This window comes from Scleropages formosus, chromosome 10 (assembly GCF_900964775.1).
Source record: "Scleropages formosus chromosome 10, fSclFor1.1, whole genome shotgun sequence".
NCBI classification, from domain to species: Eukaryota; Metazoa; Chordata; class Actinopteri; order Osteoglossiformes; family Osteoglossidae; genus Scleropages; species Scleropages formosus.
Window position 1 is genome coordinate 13,015,783 of NC_041815.1, and position 19,959 is coordinate 13,035,741.

General features: G+C 42.8%; 2 protein-coding genes across 2 annotated transcripts; both read left to right on the forward strand.

Moving 5' to 3' along the window:
• Window positions 1–6,219: 6,219 nt before the first annotated feature.
• On the forward strand, window positions 6,220–9,952 carry LOC114911675 (olfactory receptor 52D1-like; the record flags this gene model as incomplete). Its single annotated transcript, XM_029255794.1, has 2 exons — window positions 6,220–7,125; window positions 9,917–9,952. Coding segments are annotated over exons 1-2 (942 nt in total), but the record flags the coding sequence as incomplete, so codon positions are not given.
• A 6,169-nt stretch (window positions 9,953–16,121) lies between these two features.
• Window positions 16,122–17,567, forward strand: LOC114911676 (olfactory receptor 52D1-like). Its single transcript, XM_029255796.1, has 2 exons — window positions 16,122–16,144; window positions 16,580–17,567. Exon 2 carries the CDS (start codon window positions 16,612–16,614, stop codon window positions 17,554–17,556), a length of 945 nt encoding a protein of 314 aa, XP_029111629.1. The 5' UTR covers window positions 16,122–16,144; window positions 16,580–16,611; the 3' UTR covers window positions 17,557–17,567.
• The last annotated feature ends 2,392 nt before the right edge of the window (window positions 17,568–19,959 follow it).

Sequence of the window (19,959 nt, forward strand, 5' to 3'; positions counted from 1 at the left end):
TCAGCTTCCTGGGGTCAGATGCATTTTGTTGTTGTTTTGGTGTACTTATGGCCCAAAAAATCCAGAAAATGGCAATAGAGTCATAATACCAGAGTGAGTGCTACAATACTTCAAGTCCGGATAAGTGAATCTCCACACAGTGAGTGTCCATATTTACATTTACATTTATTCATTTAGCAGACACTTTCCTCCAAAGCGATGTGCATCTCAGAGAAATATAATTTGTGCATTACATTAAGAGAAAGGGAGACAGAGTTACAGAGGTGAGATTCTTAAGTAAAGTTAGTTTGTTTCTTTCCACTAAATGCTCTGATGTTCATCGCACGAGTAGGTGCATAAAACTCAGAATAGACGATTCTTGATCATGTTCCTACAAATTTTTTTAAGGTACACAAACAAGAATTATGTACAATACAGGAGTAGCAGCTGTGTGAAGGCTTAATATACACGGTATATATACTGTACTACATATACTATACTATGTATATTAAGGGGGGTGTGGTGGCACAGTAGGTTTGGCCTAATCCTGCTCGCTGGTGGGTCTGGGGGTCAAGTCCTGTTTGGGGTGACTTGTGACAGACTGGCGTCCCATCCTGGGTGTGTTGCCGGGTTAGGCTCCGACTCCCTATGACCCTGCTTGGGACAAGTGGTTTCATTCAATGTGTGTGTGTGTGCATTAAGGTATATATACTACGGTATATATGGTATGTGGCAAAAGTATGAGTTACACATTTTTTATAGGTACAAACATTTTTTGGTTCGTTTAATTAATTCTAATTGTATTTTCCTTGCAGAGGGGTGCGGTGGCGCAGTGGGTTGGACCGCAGTCCTGCTCTCCGGTGGGTCTGGGGTTCAAGTCCCGCTTGGGGTGCCTTGCGACGGACTGGCGTCCCGTCCTGGGTGTGTCCCCTCCCTCTCTCCAGCCTTACGCCCTGTGTTGCCGGGTAAGCTCCGGTTCCCCGTGACCCCGTATGGGACAAGCGGTTCTGAAGATGTGTGTGTGTGTGTGTATTTTCCTTTCCTTTTTCTTTCTGGGGTGAATGTCGCCTGCATTTCCATGTCAAGCCAGCTGAGCTAGAAGCAAGAGTACCTAAACAGAATCTTCATTTCATCTAGCTCCCACAGCACTTACAGCTTGAGTCTGGTGCTCCTGAGTTTTTACGTGACATTTAGTATTTTAACTGACACTTTTCTGCAAGGTGACTTAAAATGTTAAGGTAGCCACAAATATCTACCCATTTATACAGCTGGGTAATTTCACTGGAGCAATTTCAGGCTAAGAACCTTGCTTAAGGGTACTACAGCTGGAGGTGAGACTCAAACCTCTGACCTTTGAGTCAAAAGAAATAACTCTGCTACCAGCCATCCTATAGACTATGTACTGACATCATATTGTAAACAGATATATTTTCTTTATACAATACATAATGTAATTGTACACACACACACACACCTTGTCTGAAACTGCTTGTCCTATATGGGGTCGCAGGGAGCCGGAGCCTAACCCGGCAACAAAGGGCATAAGGCTGGAAGGGGAGGGGACACACCCAGGACAGGATACCAGTCCGTCAAAAGGCACCCCAAGTAGGACTTGAACCCCAGATCCACCAGAGAGCAGGACCCAGTCCAACCCACTGCACCACCATATCCCCATGTAAGTATCATAACAATGACAATTATTATATTATCATTTCACATTTAATAATTATGTAATTGATAGAAAATATAATGTACTACTGTAAGTTCATTAATCTATTCTCAGTAACTGATTATGCCATTCGGGGGGTGTGGTAGCGCAGTGGGTTGGACCACGGTCCTGCTCTCTGGTGGGTCTGGGGTTCGAGTCCTGCTTGGGGTGCCTTGTGATGGACTGGCGTCCTGTCCTGGGTGTGTCCCCTCCCCCTCTGGCCTTGTGCCCTGTGTTGCCGGGTAGGCTCCGGTTCCCTGTGACCCCGTATGGGACAAGCGGTTCCGAAATGTGTGTATATGGTCTTGAGTAACCTTATGGCTTTCAACTGGTGTATAAGCGTTGTGTAAACATTAATACTAGAGAGACTATACTACACTGCTGTTTGTTGTTACAACCAGTTAAGTGGCAAATTTCCAAAGATACAAATATTCCCCAATTTACATCTTTCAGTTGTATTTTTTTCACTTTTCTCTACATTTTCTTCAATGCATTTTTGATGTGGAACAAATGCCACTAGTGATTACAATGCTAGGTAGTTGATGCCAATAAAACACACTAAAATAAAATAGGAATATAGGACTTGTTCTGCATGTGTCGATCAATAAAGAGACAAAAAAACTGCATGTTTGTAAGATGAACTGGAGATGCCTTTTTATTTTCAGCTATCTTATACTTGTTTCAATCTTAATACATCTCATAGTCCATGTACATATTACAATAAAGCTTACAAAGTATGTCTGTAGCTACAAAAGAATTTTACAGAACATAACCAGATCTTTGAATGAATTCATGTAGCTGATGCAATTTAGGGTAGGGTGCCTTGCTCAAGGGTACTACAGTAGTAGGAGACATTCAATCCAGCAACCGTGAATCCAAAGGCAGCAGCTCTAACCACTACACTACCAGATGCCTCTATTAAATAACCAACTGAACATTTTTTTTCTGTTAGCTGCTTTTTTGGTGGTCAATAAAGTGCAGTTATCTTTGTGACTCTGCCAAATGACATCAGTGTGCCTTTGGTGTCAGGAGACCTCACTAGATGGCGCAAGGCCCCTGTTTGTGTGGGTTCCATGTCTGAGCTCACGTCATTGTTATCTGAACTGTTACCTGATATATATTCCTTTCTCATCATTTGGTCACGTTTGGTCAATGCCTTCCAGTTAGTGTTCTGATTGTCAAGTTTGTGGATCTTGTAATAAACGTCAACTATGTATTTATTTTGCTACTGCTTTGTAACAATTAAACTCTCATCAGTTCACACTGACCAACTCTTCTTTCTGCTTTTCATTCCTTCGAAATTCTTTAACAACAATACAACACACACACACACACACACACACACACACACACACACACACACTTTCAGAACCGCTTGTCCCATACGGGGTCACGGGGAACCGGAGCCTACCCGGGAACACAGGGGCGTAAGGCCAGAGGGGGAGGGAACACACCCAGGACAGGACGCCAGTCCGTCGCAAGGCACCCCAAGCGGGACTTGAACCCCAGACCCACCGGACAGCAGGACTGTGGTCCAACCCACTGCGCCACCGCACCCCCCGCACAATACAACATGTTTGTGTATATTTCTTCTTGATGTCACATGGAGCTTCTGTGATGAAAATTCAACTTTTTCATGGATTGTTAAATTGTGTAAAGTGTTTGTTCCATTGCATTTGAATTTTTATATGTGTTAATGTCTCACATCACGGTACACCTAGCTCCCTTGGATTATTCGACTCCCTCTTCTCTAGTCTCCGCCCTGCGCCATCACGCCTCTTCAACTGATGTAGAAAGCTGTTGCACAAGTTGTGACTGACCTGCCAAAGACTTTCTGTATGTCTTTGTGACTTGCAGGATATACACACATACAGAATGTACCATAACGCAATACCTTTACCAAATATCATGCACACATGCAGTAAAACCTACCTCTACTTACTATGCTGGTAGCTATGCCACCATAACATATACACCTAACAACCATAAACTAACATTCAGTTGCCATGACTCCCATTTTAAGTCCTTGCTTGACAGTGAGAAGGGACTTGCCCTGGAGCTCAAGAGCCCAAGGGGGTTAAAACTGTCCTCGTTCTCCTCTCTTGTGCAGACTCTAATTCAGAGTTACAGAAAAAAAAAAGACTATTGAAACCAGATACCCCAAGTTACAGTTCTCTTATCTCAAGGATTAGTACATTTGTCACAGCCCCCAGACATTAGTTTCCTGCCGCCTATTGGTTACAATCAAAAATGGTCAAAGGACCAGCACCCAATACCTGCAGAGCCTGGTCAATCCCTACACCTTACCAGAACTTCTGTGCTTCTCCACCTCTGGCCACTTGCTTGTCCAACTCATGAGGGATCCAAATCAAAGGCCTGTCAGACCTCAGTTTTATGAAATAAACTCCCTTGTTTACTTTGATAACCATATCATATTCTTGCAGTGTATAATAATCTATCCTGAAGGCACTGCTTTCGCATGTCGCAGTTAAAACAAAAGACTGAACATAACACCAATAGCTGACCAACACAAACCTGAAATATTTAAATTCACGTAAATTGGGCCAGGTATGGGGGTGCGGTGGCACAGTGGGTTGGACCACGGTCATGCTCTCCGATGGGTCTGGGGTTCAAGTCCTGCTTGGGGTGCCTTGTGACAGACTGGTGTCCTGTCCTGGGTGTGTCCCCTTCCCCCTCTGGCCTTACGCCCTGTGTTACTGGGTAGGCTCTGGTTCCCCGCGACCCCGTATGGGACAAGTGGTTCTGAAAATGTGTGTGTGTGGTCCATGTATGAAAGAGTCAATGGTAATGCACTTTCTGAGGGATAATTAGGTGTTGACCTTGCCTCAGAGAATTTAAAGGTCTTTGTTGTTAAATGCGGGGGGAGCGGTGGCGCAGTGGGTTGGACCGGGTCCTGCTCTCTGGTGGGTCTGGGGTTCGAGTCCTGCTTGGGGTGCCTTGCGGCGGACTGGTGTCCCGTCCTGGGTGTGTCCCCTCCCCCTCCAGCCATACGCCCTGTGTTACTGAGTAGGCTCTGGTTCCCCGTGACCCCGTATGGGGCAAGCGGTTCTGAAAATGTGTGTGTGTTGTTAAATGCACTTTTGTACAGCCCAAATTCCAAAAAAAATTGGGACAGTAAGAAAAATGATAAGGAAATCAAAACTGAGCGATTATTAACTTTACTTTGATTTGTACTCAAACAAAAATGGTATAAAGACAAGGAAGTTGTTTTAACAAATCAGATGCATACTTCTGTGAAGATATGCATTTCTTCTGAAATTGCCTGCAGCACGTTCCAAAAAAATTGGAAAAGTCGAGTGTTTACCACTCTGTAACGTCACCATATCTTTTAACAACACTTAGGTATTTGGGCGAGTTAAGCAAGCATCATTTTCCCCCTTTCATCCATTATGTAGGTCTTCGGTAAAGCAATGGTACAGGACTTTCGTTACCGTATTTTGCGCTACAGAATTTGCTACACATTCCCAACCGGAGACAGATCAGGAGTGCAGGCATGCCAATCTAGTTACAGTACTCTGCTTAAGCAGTCATGCACTTATAATCTGGGCAGAATGTCGGGACACCCCTGGATAAAAGGGCATCTGGATGGCAGCATATGTTGTTCCACAATTTGTTCATATCTTTCTGCATTAATGGTGCCCTCACAGATGTATAAGTTACCCATGCCATGGGCACTGACAAATCTCCGTATCATGACAGGCACTGGCTTTTGGACCTGATGCTGATAACAGCTTGGATAACCCTTTTCCTCCTTGGCCTGGAGAACATGATGGTTTTCTTTTCCAAAAACTACCTGAATTGTTCGAGCGTCAGACCACAAAATACAAGTGTTCTGTGCTGCGGTCCATCTCAGATGGCACCGAGCCCAGAGAGTTGAACTCTTGTTTACTCTTGTCTTTAGCTAGCACTCTACCAAGGGAATACAGAACTGTACATTTAAGCAGCAGGAGGTCGGACTTGTTGGAGTATCGGGTATCTGACTGTGAAGAGCGCTTTGGTTTTGGACTGCAGGAGCCACAGCTTTAAACACTGGAACCTGGAATGTAAAACACTTTTGCCATTTTTTTTATTTCTCTCTGTATGAAAAAGAAAATGCATATTGCTTTTCAAATGATTTTTTTCTTTTGAATTAAATATATAAAGATTGTGAAATCAAGTATAAAATAAATCCTGGGCTGCCTTTTCCAAATCATTAATGTTATCAATCAATAATTATTTCAAACATAATTATAACTTAGGTCAGTATATTTTTCACTTTTTATAGGGTTTAATATGTATGTATCATGTAAATCGATGTTTGGGTACATGGCCCTTAAAAGTAGTGGAGAAAATTCTGTTGTATACCTGTAGATAAAGCTTGAATGTGCACAGCTGTTTGTGCTTTATGATTTACATTTTGAAATAATGCTTTTCTTCAATACATGAAATAAAGTTACTGCTAGATACGAATTTAAGCATTTACTCTCTCGCATTCTCTAGGTGTTTTTGAAAGTGCCACACTGTGCAGCAAGATGTCGGAACATGCAGCAAGAAATATCTCTCACACGGACTTCATATTAAGTGGCTTCTCTGGATCCAGAGAGTGGAAACAACTTCTCTTCATCCCATTTTTCCTCTTGTTTGTAATGTCAATCACTGCAAACTCCATGATTATATTTATAATCTTATCGCACAGGGCTTTGCATTCTCCAATGTACCTGCTGATTTGTGTGATGGCTTTTGTTGATTTGGTTATACCAATATTCTTTGTTCCAAATATGCTCTTTAATCTCCTGTTTAACTGGAACCATATATCTCTGATGGGTTGCCTGGTTCAGATGTTCTGCATTCATTTCTTTGCATCAGTGCAGACTACTATCTTGCTGTGGATGGCCCTGGATCGTTTCTACGCCATCTGCACTCCACTCCATTACAATGAACACATGAGAATCTCTGCATTCCTGAAATTTGTAATTATACCGATGCTCAGAAATGCAGTTTTCATTTCAGCAATAGTTGGCCTGGCTCGATCTTTGTCATACTGCCAGTCCAACGAGATTAAGCACTGCTTCTGTGAACACATGGCATTGGTCACCCTTGCATGTGGTCCCATATATGTTAACAGTGTTGTAGGACTATGTGGTGTTTTTTTCATCTCAACAGCTGATATCCTTTTAATTGCTCTTTCATATGTTAGAATATTTGTCTCTCTGTTTAAATCAGGCAAATCCAGTCAAAAAGCATTCAGTACATGCATCACTCATATTATTGTCATGTTTGTGGGTTTAATTTTTGCCTTAACATCGTTTCTTTCCTACAGAATAAAAAATGACATGTCATCAAATAGTCATATGGCGATCAGTTCAATGTATTTGCTTGTGCCTACCTGTTTAAATCCAATAATTTATGGTATCAGGACAAAAGAAATAAGACAGCAAGTAATAAAAGCAATTGGAAGCAAGTGTGGAAAAATGTCCACGTAGCACTGAAGTAAGACAGTTTACATAAAAATTACTGATTTACAAACATGTATCTTAACTGTGTCACGCCCACAAACTCGGCTACTAATCAGGCTCCGGGCACATCAAAGGGCATCCCTGACCTTAGGAAGCTGCGGAACCTTGCTTCAGCCTCGTGACTCACTCGTGTTCCTAGTAATTGCTCCTCGTCCTGCTCCTCGTGATTGACTCCCTGGTCTGCCTCGACTCCTCGCCTGTCTTTGAATTACACCTCTCGGATTCTCCCTTCGGACTACGTGCGCACATCGGTTACCCTTGCCTGCCTCCTCGACCATGTGCATGTCTTCCGGATCGCCCCCTGAACCAGCTCACTCTACTCCGCGCTTGGGTTCGACGCACCTGCCCCGCGGAAACACCGTGACAAACTATCTTTTTTAAAATATCTTTTTACGGAATACACGTTTGGTTCGCTTACTAACTACTGTTAGTGTTAACTTAAAATTTTCTCAAGGGTGAAATCATCTTAAAATTATTTAAATGTATTTCTTGCATAAGTCAATGGATCAAAACAATAAAGCAAGCTGTGACACATCCTGAAAAAATAGTTTTGCCATTTGTGTCATATTTCTGGGAACTTTCCATTTTTTCAACAAAACAGAAAAAAATACAACACATCATTAAACATCAGTGTTAAATAATGGTTACAACACCAGCTCATTCTGTTGCGCAGATGATTAAGCAAAATAGTAAGAATGTTATATTGTAAAATACAATACAGGCAATCAATAATACACAGAGCAGTCAGGAAACTTAAGTCAATAGCTTTCATAAATTGAAGTTCATGAACTACGGGTAATTTTACACGGTGCTGTTTGGTCAAGGAGGCATGCTGTGCAGCAATGATCAGGTCTGTCAGCAGCATGTATGGAGATGAGCTGACCATCCTTTTTCCTCTGTCTGTTGTGGCTTAAGTTTGTAGCTCTTACACAAGGTTGTCAAGACGAAGGCTGATGGAGTTATTTAAAAGGCTTATTAATATGTACTAGTAGTTGAATGCAAAGGTTGCTGCTTTGAGGGTACTTAGCCAAAATTGCTCTAGTAAAATTTTGTTGTTGTATAAATGGGTAAATAGTTGTAGGCTGCTTTGGAGAAAAGTGTCACATAAATGAATAAATGTAAATGTAGTTATGCGGCATTTTAAGACGAGATACGGATTAACACACATCTCAGTTGTGCTCAGGCAGGGCAATCCACATACTGGATAGTTCCCTGATGATGAAGGAGGCATAGTATCAGGCAAAGGAGCAATTTTTGGGTACATTGCTTAGGAACGCTGGCTCTTTCATTCATTCATGTCAGACATGTTCGAAAAAAGGAGGACAGGCAGATTGAATTGGAAGACAAGGTGCCACTATTATTCCCCACCTCTAACTCCAAATTACTTGCCATGTTTAAAGGATCCTTCGCAGTCACACAGTGAGTAAGGGATGTAGATTATGAGGTCAATAAGAATGACAGGGTAATAGCTGGATCATCTCACTTCGTTAAAAAAATCAGTATAGCTAAATTCACACATTCCTTGCAATGCCTAACTTGGACAAAGTCAAACATGGAATACTGGCTTTCCTCTCAGCACAAGCATGATTTACTGACATTCTGGAATAAGCAAACACAGAATTCTAGTGTGTTAAGTCTCGCATTTTACTTCGATTTCTAAAACACTTGCATCTGCACTGGACTATGCATCTTGTTTAATATGGTTCAAATCTCAACGTAGGTGCAAAAATAGGCAGGTGGGAGAAGTCATGACCACGTATGTCTTATCCTCTATCTCCCCACCACAACCCCACATTACTGAAAGGTTACACGCTAAATCTCAGTGTCAATTTTTTCTCTGTCAAACACATTTCAGTTAAAGAAACCAAAGTGACATGGCTGAAGAACTTCATCAAACCAACTTTTCACATACACCAAGTTTATTTTTGTAGGATTTCCAGAACTCTACAAGTACAGGCGGATGCGTGTCTTACTATTTTCTTTAATTATTTTGCCTATTATATATTGTAATAATATTATATATACTATTACTATATATGTATATATAATATAACATAACTATTCTGGCCTTATTTGGCAGTTTATTAATAGTGATTGTGATTATCTATCCATCCATCTTCTATCCCGCTTGTCCTAATAGGGTCGCAGTGACAGCAGGGAGATCAGAGAGTCCCAGCCACCCCTGTACCCCGCAACTTCCTCCAGCTCAACTTGGGGGATCCCCAGCCGTTCCCAGGCCAACTGTGAGATATAATCCCTCTAGTGGGTCCTGGGCCGACCTTGAGGCCTAGTCCCAGTTGGCCATGCCTGGTGTACCTCCAAAGGGAGGCGCCCCAGGGGGCATCCTTATCAGATGCCCGAATCACCTCAACTGGCTCCTCTCAATTTGGAGGAGTAGCGGCTCTTCTCTGAGTTTTTCCCGTATGTCCGAACTCCTCACCCTGTCACGGAGAGTGAGTCCCAACACCCTGCGGATGAAACCCATTTCAGCCGCTTCTATCCGCGATCTTATTCTTTCGGTCATTACCCAAAGTTCATGACCATAGGTAAGGGAAGGGACGTAGATCAACCGGTAAATGAAGAGCTTTGCCTTATGGCTCAGCTCCCTCTTCACCACTACAGTCCGGTACAGTGACCTCATTACTGCTGCTGCTCCCCGTCTGCGGCCGATCTCATGCTCCCTTCTTCCCTCACTCGTGAACAGGACCCCTAGATACTTGAACTCCTCCACCTGGGGCAAAAACTTTCCCCTTACCTGGAGGGGGCATACCATCCTTCTCCGTGAGAGAACCATGGACTCAGACTTTGAGGTGCTGATCCTCATCCCAGCCACTTCATACTCGGCTGCAAACCGTTCCAGTGCATGTTGGAGGCAGCCATGTGACGGTGCCAAAAGGACAACACACACACTGTCTGTCTGAACCGCTTGTCCCATACGGGGTCGCGGGGAACCGGAGCCTAACCCGGCAACACAGGGCGTAAGGCTGGAGGGAGCGGGGACACACCCAGGACAGGATGCCAGTCCATCACAAGGCACCCCAAGCGGGACTCAAACCCCAGACCCACCCACTGCGCCACCCCCCTCCCAAAAGGACAACATCATCCGTAAAAAGCAGAGACGTCACCTTCCGACTCCCACACAGAATGCCCTCCTGGCCTCGACTGCGCCTTGATATCCTGTCCATGAAAACCACAAACAGGAGTGGAGACAAGGCACAACCTTGGCGGAGTCCAACACTCACACTGAACAGGCTTGACTTAATGCTGAGTATGCAGACACAGCTTTCGCTCTGTATGTACAGAGACCGAATGGCCCGCAGTAGTGGCCCCGGTATCGCATACTCCCTAAGCACCTCCCACGGAATTCCCCGGGGAGCACAATCATGGGCATTTTCCAAGTCCACAAAACACATGTAGACTGGATTAGCGAACTCCCATACCCCTTCAATGATCTGTGAGAGGGTAAAAAGCTGGTCCACTGTTCCACCGCCAGGGCGGAATCTTCATTGTTCCTCTTCAATCTGAGGTTCAACTATTAGCCGGAGCCTCCTCTCCAGCACCCCAGCATAGACTTTCCCAAGGAAGCTGAGAAGTGTGATACCCTGATAGTTGGCAGACACTCTCCGGTCCCTTTCTTAAAGACAGGGACCACCACCCCAGTCTGCCACTCCAAAGGCACTGTCCCCAAGGTCCATGCAACCTTGCAGAGACGTGTCAACAATGACAGCCCTGCAACCAGGTGGATCTCACCCACCCCTGGTCCTTTGCCACTGTGGAGCTTACCAGCTACCTCAATGATTTCAACCAGGGAAATGGATTCTGACAGTCCAAAAACCTCTGGCCCTGACTCCTGTAAGGGAGGCATATCACTCGGGTTTAGGAGTTCTTCAAAGTACTCCTTCCACCTCCCGAAAATGTCCTCATCAGAGGTCAGAATTTCTCCACTCCTGCTGAACACAGCTTGAGCGAAACTGCTCCGACCCCATCTAAGCTGCCGGATGGTACTCCAGAACCTTTTTGAAGCTGACCAATAGTCATTTTCCGTGGCCTCTCCAAACTCTTCCCATGCCCTGGATTTTGCTTCTGCAAATGCAGCTGTCCTCCTGGTGTCACGGTTGCGCATAGCGCGGACGGACTCAAGTGCAGAGTTCTCGGATCGATGTGCATGGAAGCCAAATCAGAATCCATAATCAGAGTCGAGGGGCAGGCGAGGGTCAGGCGATCGGCAAACGGAGTACAAAGGGCTAGGCACAGAACGTGGTCAGGAAGAATCAGGCAAAGGGTCGAAGTCAGGATGGGTTTCTTGGTAACACGGTTCGCAGGGAAATAAGGAGGCAAAACAGGGTTCCACATCTGGGCTTCCTTGGCTTCCCTCTTTATTGTCGCTCCCATCAGGGAACGGCAGGTGTCGCAGATGTGCCAGATGCGGAGAACGTGACACGTGGCAACTTTTCCCTATAAAAAGCTTCAATTAATAAAACAATCAATACATTGTTACATCACACTTTAAAATTCACTAGGAGGTGAGACTGAAGTTAGTCAGGTTTCCACAGTATATTAAAAGAATTCATTCTTTTAAAATAGCTGGTCATTTGAAACATGCAGTATGAAAAAGAACACAAAAGTTAAGAAAAAAAAGAATTTTCATGAGGAAAACGTTTTCTAATGTTGAATGTGAATTATGTGGTCATATGTTAGAAAACCTTGACAAAATTAGCTAGAGCAGAAACTCACTCTCATTAAATCAATGCCTTTACATTTGTACAAATAAAATTGAATAAATAAAGCAAATTTTGTACATGTACAAATTTTATTTGAAGGTCACAGCAAGTAGCACTGCTGTCTCACAGCGCCTCAGTGGTGTGAGTAGAGTCTGTGCGGAGTTTGCATGTTCGCCCTGTCTGCGTGGGTTTCCTTCCACGGTCTACAGACATGATGTTCAGGTTCCCCATAGTGTGTGAGTAACACAGGGAGAGTGTGTTCCACTGGTGTATGGAGGAGTGACCCATTGTTAGTATTGTATCTAGCAGTGTAAGTAACCTTGGTGAATAAGTTGTGTGGGCTGATAACACTACATAGAGTTCACTGGAAGTCACTTTGGAGAAAAGCATCTGCTAAATAAATGTAATATATTACAATATGGCTTTGGCTTTAATTTCAGCTATAGGCCTAAGTATGAATGACACCTGTATTTTGCAAGGTGAACCATCAGAAGAAACATCTGTTGTGAAAAGTCAAAAGTTTCAACTCAAGATTAATTTTCTTTCAAGCTGAAGTACCATCTTCTGGTGAAAGAGTCTGAAGAAAACATATTTTTCATAACACAAAAATATTTTCAGCTAGTTTTAAGTACTTGTTCAAAGCCCATCCTATAAACTTTAAAATGGCAGTTTATTGTAGTGTATCATATATCAATGAAGTCTGAAACCATTACTCATCTTCCAAGCATGCAGGGCCTTTCTGAGAGCAAAACTGTCTGCTGTCGATGAATAGGATGATGGTCCTCTGTTTCTGTCTGAAGCCCCTCCTCTAGGGACTACCACAGGTAATAAAAAGGGTAATCTAACGGACTCAATACACAGCACACAACAGGTATGTAATGAGGACCAGTGATAAACAAGGATATGTCCTAATCACTTCTTGCACCACTGTTAACACAATTAGGCTGCAACTTTTAAATGACCAGCAGAAGGAGAAACAACACTCATGGGCAATCTTTGAGGGCAGAAAATTACTTCCATCAAAACACCTGAGCCTAATTTTCTAAAACCCTTATACATTAATCAGGGAACACTTGTTAAAGAGAGTGCCAACTTGGGAAAAACAAAACAACCCATGAAATACACACAGAAACACAGATCAGGTTCTTCTTTTCATGCAGCTGTAAGTGTGATCGGTGCTCAGTAACTTTATGGCTTTTAACAGTGTCATAAAAGTTGTGTACAGACTAATACCAAAGAGATTTTACTGTGTAAAATTGCTGCCAATTGTTACAACAAGTGGCAAATTTCCAAAGATATAAATATTTCCCAGTTTCCCACTTTCAGCTGTATTTTCTTCACTTTTCTCTTCATTTTGCTCAATGTATTTTTGTTTTGCGGGGGGCGCGGTGGCGCAGGGGGTTGGACCTGGTCCTGCTCTCCGGTGGGTCAGGGGTTTGAGTCCTGCTTGGGGTGCCTTGCGACGGACTGGTGTCCCATCCTGGGTGTGTCCGCTCCCTCTCCGGCCTTACGCGCTGTGTTTCCAGGTAGGCTCCGGTTTCCCGCGACCCCGTATGGGACAAGCGGTTCAGAAAGTGTGTGTGTGCGTGCCTTTATGTGTACGGATAATTAAAACTTCAAAAGTGCAATATAATGCAGACAATTTTAAAGTGAGAGCAAGTAGTAAAGATTTTCAGGTTTTTCCAAGCTCCCATTACTCTTTTGAAGACGGCAACTGTCATGACCACACCCGCACTTCAACCAGTAGTACCTGGCTCTGATTAAGCACCTGGCACCTTCAATCAGAGCAATCAGCTACAAAAGACACTTCTCAGCCTTTTCCCAGTTGTGGAATCTCTTTGAAACTACTGTCCTCTCTGTGCTCATAGCACTCACCATGGTCCATGTCCTCTCATGTTCCCCTTCGTCCTTGACTCCCGTTCTTCGTTCCTTGGCTTCTGACCATTCACCTTGTTTCTCGACTTGATCCACGGATCTTCGCTTTCACCCTAATCACCAATCAACCGACCATTCACCTGTCCTTGATAATAAGAACAAGTCTCTCCACTTGGCCTTAAATGAACGATCCTGCAGTTGGGTCCTGCCTTCCCCATGTCCTTTGCTCTGCAGGACAGTAACAACATCAAAATCACTGTTGTTAAAATCAGCATTAAATCTCTGTCTTGTGACAAATATCTCACATTATACAGCTATTTTTACATACGTGACAACTTGTATTTGGCATGGCAAACAGAGGACACAAGGAGGCTGAACCCCAGTGCAGTGCCAAAATTCCACCAGCATGTTGATTTCGCAGTCCATGGCACAAACACCTTAGAGCTTGTTTACACAAACAGTCACAGTGCTTACAAGGCTTCTTGAACACACAGACTGGAAGATGTTCAGAAAGGGTACTACATACCATAATATCACGGACTTGAGGAATACACAGAATCAGTGACTGGCTACATCAGCAAGTGCAAAAATGATGTGACTTCCTTGAAGACAATCGTCACACGTGCAAACCAGAAACTGCGGGTGACTGTTGAGGTGCGGTTGCTGTTGAAAACCCGAGACGCTGCCGTCAGGTCCGGCGACAAGGCAGCCTATTGCACGGCTAGGGCCAATCCGTCTCGGGCTGTCAAAGACGCGAAGCGCAACTACGCAGGAAGAATCTCCTGTCACTTCCTAAATTCCAAGGACACAAAGCGCATGTAGCAAGGCATTCAGGCCATGACAGACTACAAAGTTACATCACTTGTCTGTGATGGTGACGCCTCGCTCTCAGATGTGTTGAGTGTTTTCTACACACGGTTTGAAGCTCAGAACAACATGCCAGCAGGTGAGACCACCCCAACTCCCACCAACCAGGTACTTTGTCTGTCTGCAGTAGACATCAGGAAGACTCTGTCCAGAGTTAACTCACGGAAAACTGCAGGTCCTGACAACATAACTGGCCAGGTACTCAGGGAATGTGCTGTTTAGCTTGCAGATGTCTTCACGGACATCTTCAATATTTCCCTGACCCAAGCAGTTGTCACTGTGTGGTTCAAGACGACCACCGTCATCCCTGTGCCGAAGAAATCATCTGTGTCCAGCCTGAATGACTAACAGCCAGTTGCACTCATACCTATCACCATGAAATGTTTTGAGCAGCTTGTCATGAAACACATAACGTGCGGTCTTCCCACCACACTGGACCCATTTCAGTATGCCTACCATCCCAACCGTTCAACGGAGGACGCCGTATCTGCTACTATCCACCTTTTTCTGGCCTATCTGGACAAAAAGGACAACTATGTAAGGATGCTGTTCATAGACTTCAGTTCAGCATTCAACACAATCATCCAGTCCATCAGGATCGGCATCTCCACCTCCAGCACCGCCACACTGAACACCGGCACTCCCCAGGGCTGTGTACTCAGTCCACTGCTGTTTACCCTGCTGACTCATGACTGTGCTGCACAGTAAAGTTCAAATCATATCATCAAGTTTGCTGATGACACTGTAGTTGTGGGCCTCATCAGCAACAATGATGAGTCAGCATACAGAAAGGAGGTGAATCAGCTCGCAGAATGGTGTAGAAACAGCAATCTATCTCTTAATGTTGATAAGACTACAGAGATGATTGTCAACTTCAGGAAAACCCGAGTAGACCTCTCACCACTGCACATCAACGGACCAACTGTGTAGAGAGTAAAAAGCTCCAAGTTTCTTAGGGTACACATGACGGAGGACCTCTCCTGGACTCTAAACACCACCTGCCTAGTTAAGAAGGCACAGCAATGCTTTCACTTCCTACAGAGGATGAATACAGCCAAACTCCCCCCTCCCATTGTCACCACCTTCTACAGAGGAACAATAGAGAGCATCCTGAGCAGCTGTCTCACTGTATGGTACGAGAACTGCACAGCTTCCGACCGCAAGACCCTACAATGGATTGTGAGGATTTATGGCTTCTGCTTTGCAAAAGACTGCCAGAAACAGAAATACATAGTCTTCATTCTCACTCAAGATGTTGTCCAGGACATAGAGCTCCCAGTTCCAAGCCAGTCCTTCAGAGCTGAACTCTTGTTTACTCTTCCCTTTAACCAGAGAGCCAGCAGTCCACCAAGGGAATACAGAACAGCAGATTTAAGCAGCAGGAGGTCGGATGTTGTGGAGTACTGGGTACCTGAAAGTAAAGAAGGCTTTGGTTTTGGACTGTAGGACCTACAGCATTCAACAGTGGAACCTGGAATGTAAAACACTTTTGCGATTTTTGAATTTCTCTCTGTACGAAAAAGAAAATGCATAATACTCTTTATGTGATTTTCTTCTTTTGAATAAAATTTATAGATTGTGAGTTCATATGTAAAATGAATCCTGAGCTGCCGTTTCCAAATCATTAATATTATCATTCAATAATTATTTCAAAACATAAATATAACTTAGGTCAGTATAGTTTTTAACTTATTACAGTGTTTAATATGTATGTATCATGTAAATCGATGTTTGGGTAGGTGACAGTCAAAAGCACTGTAGAAAGTTCTGTTGTATACCTATAGTTAAAACTTTGAACGTGCACAGCTGTTTGTGCTTCATGATTTACATTTTGAAATAATGCTTTTTAGAATACATGAAATAAAGTAACTGCTAGATACTAATTAAAACATTTACTTTCCCGCTTTATCGAGGTGTTTTTGAAAGTGCCACACTGTGCAGCAAGATGTCGGAATATGCAGCAAGAAATATCTCTCACACGGACTTCATATTAAGTGGCTTCTCTGGATCCAGCGAGTGGAAACAACTTCTCTTCATCCCATTTTTCCTCTTGTTTGTAATGTCAGTCACTGCAAACTCCATGATTATATTTATAATCTTATCGCACAGGGCTCTGCATTCTCCAATGTACCTGCTGATTTGTGTGATGGCTTTTGTTGATTTGGTTATACCAATATTCTTTGTTCCAAATATGCTCTTTAATCTCCTGTTTAACTGGAACCATATTTCGCTGATGGGTTGCCTGGTTCAGATGTTCTGCATTCACTTTTTTCAAACAGTGCAGACTACTATCTTGCTGTGGATGGCCCTGGATCGTTTCTACGCCATCTGCACTCCACTACATTACAATGAACACATGAGATTCTCTGCATTCCTGAAATTTGTTATTATATTGTTGCTCAGAAATGCAGTTTTCATTTCAGCAATAGTTGGCCTGGCTCGATCTTTGTCATACTGCCAGTCCAATGAGATTAAGCACTGCTTCTGTGAACACATGGCATTGGTCACCCTTGCATGTGGTCCCATATATGTTAACAGTGTTGTAGGACTATGTGCTGCTTTCTTCACCTTAGCAGCTGATGTCCTTTTTATTGTGTTTTCCTATGTTAGAATATTTGTCTCTCTGTTTAAATCAGGCAGACCTAGTCAAAAAGCACTCAGTACATGCATCACTCATATTATTGTCATGTTTGTGGGTTTAATTTTTGCCTTAACATCGTTCCTTTCCTACAGAATAAAAAATGACATGTCATCAAACAGTCATATGACGATCAGCACAATGTATTTGCTTTTGCCTGCCTGTTTAAATCCAATAATTTATGGTATCAGGACAAAAGAAATAAGACAGCAAGTAATAAAAGTAATGAAGTGTGGAAAAAAGTCCCCATAAGACTCAAGTAAGCCAGCTGAAATAAAAAGATACTGATTTACAAACATGTATCTTAACTGTATTTCTTAAATATCTTTTTAAGATGCACATGTTTGGTTGGTTATTACATACTGTTAACTTGAAATGTTCTCATGAGAGAAATAATCTTAAAAATGATTTAAATGTATTTCTTGCATAAGTCAATGGATCAAAACAATAAAGCAAGCTGTGACACATCCTGAAAAAATAGTTTTGCCATTTTTGTCATATTTCTGGGAACTTTCCATTTTTTCAACAAAACAGAAAAAAATACAACACATCATTAAACATCACAGTGTTAAATAATGGTTACAACACCAGCTCATTCTGTTGCACAGATGATTAAGCAAAATAGTAAGAATGTTATATTGTAAAATACAATACAGGCAATCAATAATACACAGAGCAGTCAGGAAACTTAAGTCAATAGCTTTCATAAATTGAAGTTCATGAACTACGGGTAATTTTACACGGTGCTGTTTGGTCGAGGAGGCATGCTGTGCAGCAATGATCAGGTCTGTCAGCAGCATGTATGGAGATGAGCTGACCATCCTTTTTCCTCTGTCTGTTGTGGCTTAAGTTTGTAGCTCTTACACAAGGTTGTCAAGACGAAGGCTGATGGAGTTATTTAATAGGCTTATTAATATGTACTAGTAGTTGAATGCAAAGGTTGCTGCTTTGAGGGTACTTAGCCAAAATTGCTCTAGTAAAATTTTGTTGTTGTATAAATGGGTAAATAGTTGTAGGCTGCTTTGGAGAAAAGTGTCACACAAATGAATAAATGTAAATGTAGTTATGCGGCATTTTAAGACGAGATACGGATTAACGCACATCTCAGTTGTGCTCAGGCAGGACAATCCACATGCTGGATAGTTCCCTGGTGATGAAGGAGGCATAGTATCAGGCAAAGGAGCAATTTTTGGGTACATTGCTTAGGAACGCTGGCTCTTTCATTCATTCATGTCAGACATGTTCGAAAAAAGGAGGACAGGCAGATTGAATTGGAAGACAAGGTGCCACTATTATTCCCCACCTCTAACTCCAAATTACTTGCCATGTTTAAAGGATCCTTCGCAGTCACACAGTGAGTAAGGGATGTAGATTATGAGGTCAATAAGAATGACAGGGTAATAGTTGGATCATCTCACTTCGTTAAAAAATCAGTATAGCTGAATTCACACATTCCTTGCAATGCCTAACTTGGACAAAGTCGAACATGGAATACTGGCTTTCCTCTCAGCACAAGCATGATTTACTGACATTCTGGAATAAGCAAAAACAGAATTCTAGTGTGTTAAGTCTCGCATTTTACTTCGATTTCTAAAACACTTGCATCTGCACTGGACTATGCATCTTGTTTAATATGGTTCAAATCTCAACGTAGGTGCAAAAATAGGCAAGTGGGAGAAGTCATGACCACGTATGTCTTATCCTCTATCTCCCCACCACAACCCCACATTATTGAAAGGTTACACGCTAAATCTCAGTGTCAATTTTTTTCTCTGTCAAACACATTTCAGATAAAGAAACCAAAGTGACATGGCTGAAGAAATTCATCAAAACAACTTGTCTTTCTACCTGGTAGGGAGCATTAGATTTCTATCACATAACATCAGCATTGACATTGCAACAGACATTAACATCTTTTTAGGTATAGGTATACTGTACATAATTTTTCCTGATACTGTGAACCCCATTATTTGAGTCTGGACCAAGGAAATAAGGAATGTCATTCTAAAAATGTTCAAGGTGAGGTCACATAAAATGAAAAATATAAATGTGTCAACAGTGAAAGTTTAATCTTGGTGCATCAGCAACTTTTCCCAATGAAAAGCTTCAACTGATAACACACACACACACACACACACACAGAACCACTTGTCCCATACGGGGAGCCAGAGCCTAACCCGGCAACACGGGGCGTAAGGCTAGAGTGGGAGGGGACACACCCAGGACAGGACGCCAGTCCACCTCAAGGCACCCCAAGCGGGACTCAAACCCCAGACCCACTGGAGAGCACAACCCACTCCAACCCACTGCCCCACTGCGCCACTGCACCACCACACCACCGCACCCCCTCTTCAACTGATTACACAATGAATATAATCTTACAGCACAGTTGAAAGTTCAGTAGGAGCTGCGAAAGAAGTTAGTCAGATTTCCACAGTATATTAAAAGAATTCATTCTTTACAATGGCTGGTCATTTGAAATATACAGTATAAAGAAAAAACACGAATATTAATAAAAAAACATGAATTTTCAGGAGGAAAACATTTTCCAATGCTGAATGTGAATTATTATGTGATCATATATTAGAAAACGTTGACAAAATTAGCTAGAGCAGAAACTCACTCGCATTAAATCAATGCCTTTACATTTGTACA

Coding starts and splice junctions, on each gene's coding strand:
- LOC114911676 (XM_029255796.1), top strand. CDS start 16,612: ATGTCGGAATATGCAGCAAGAAATATCTCTCACACGGACTTCATATTA.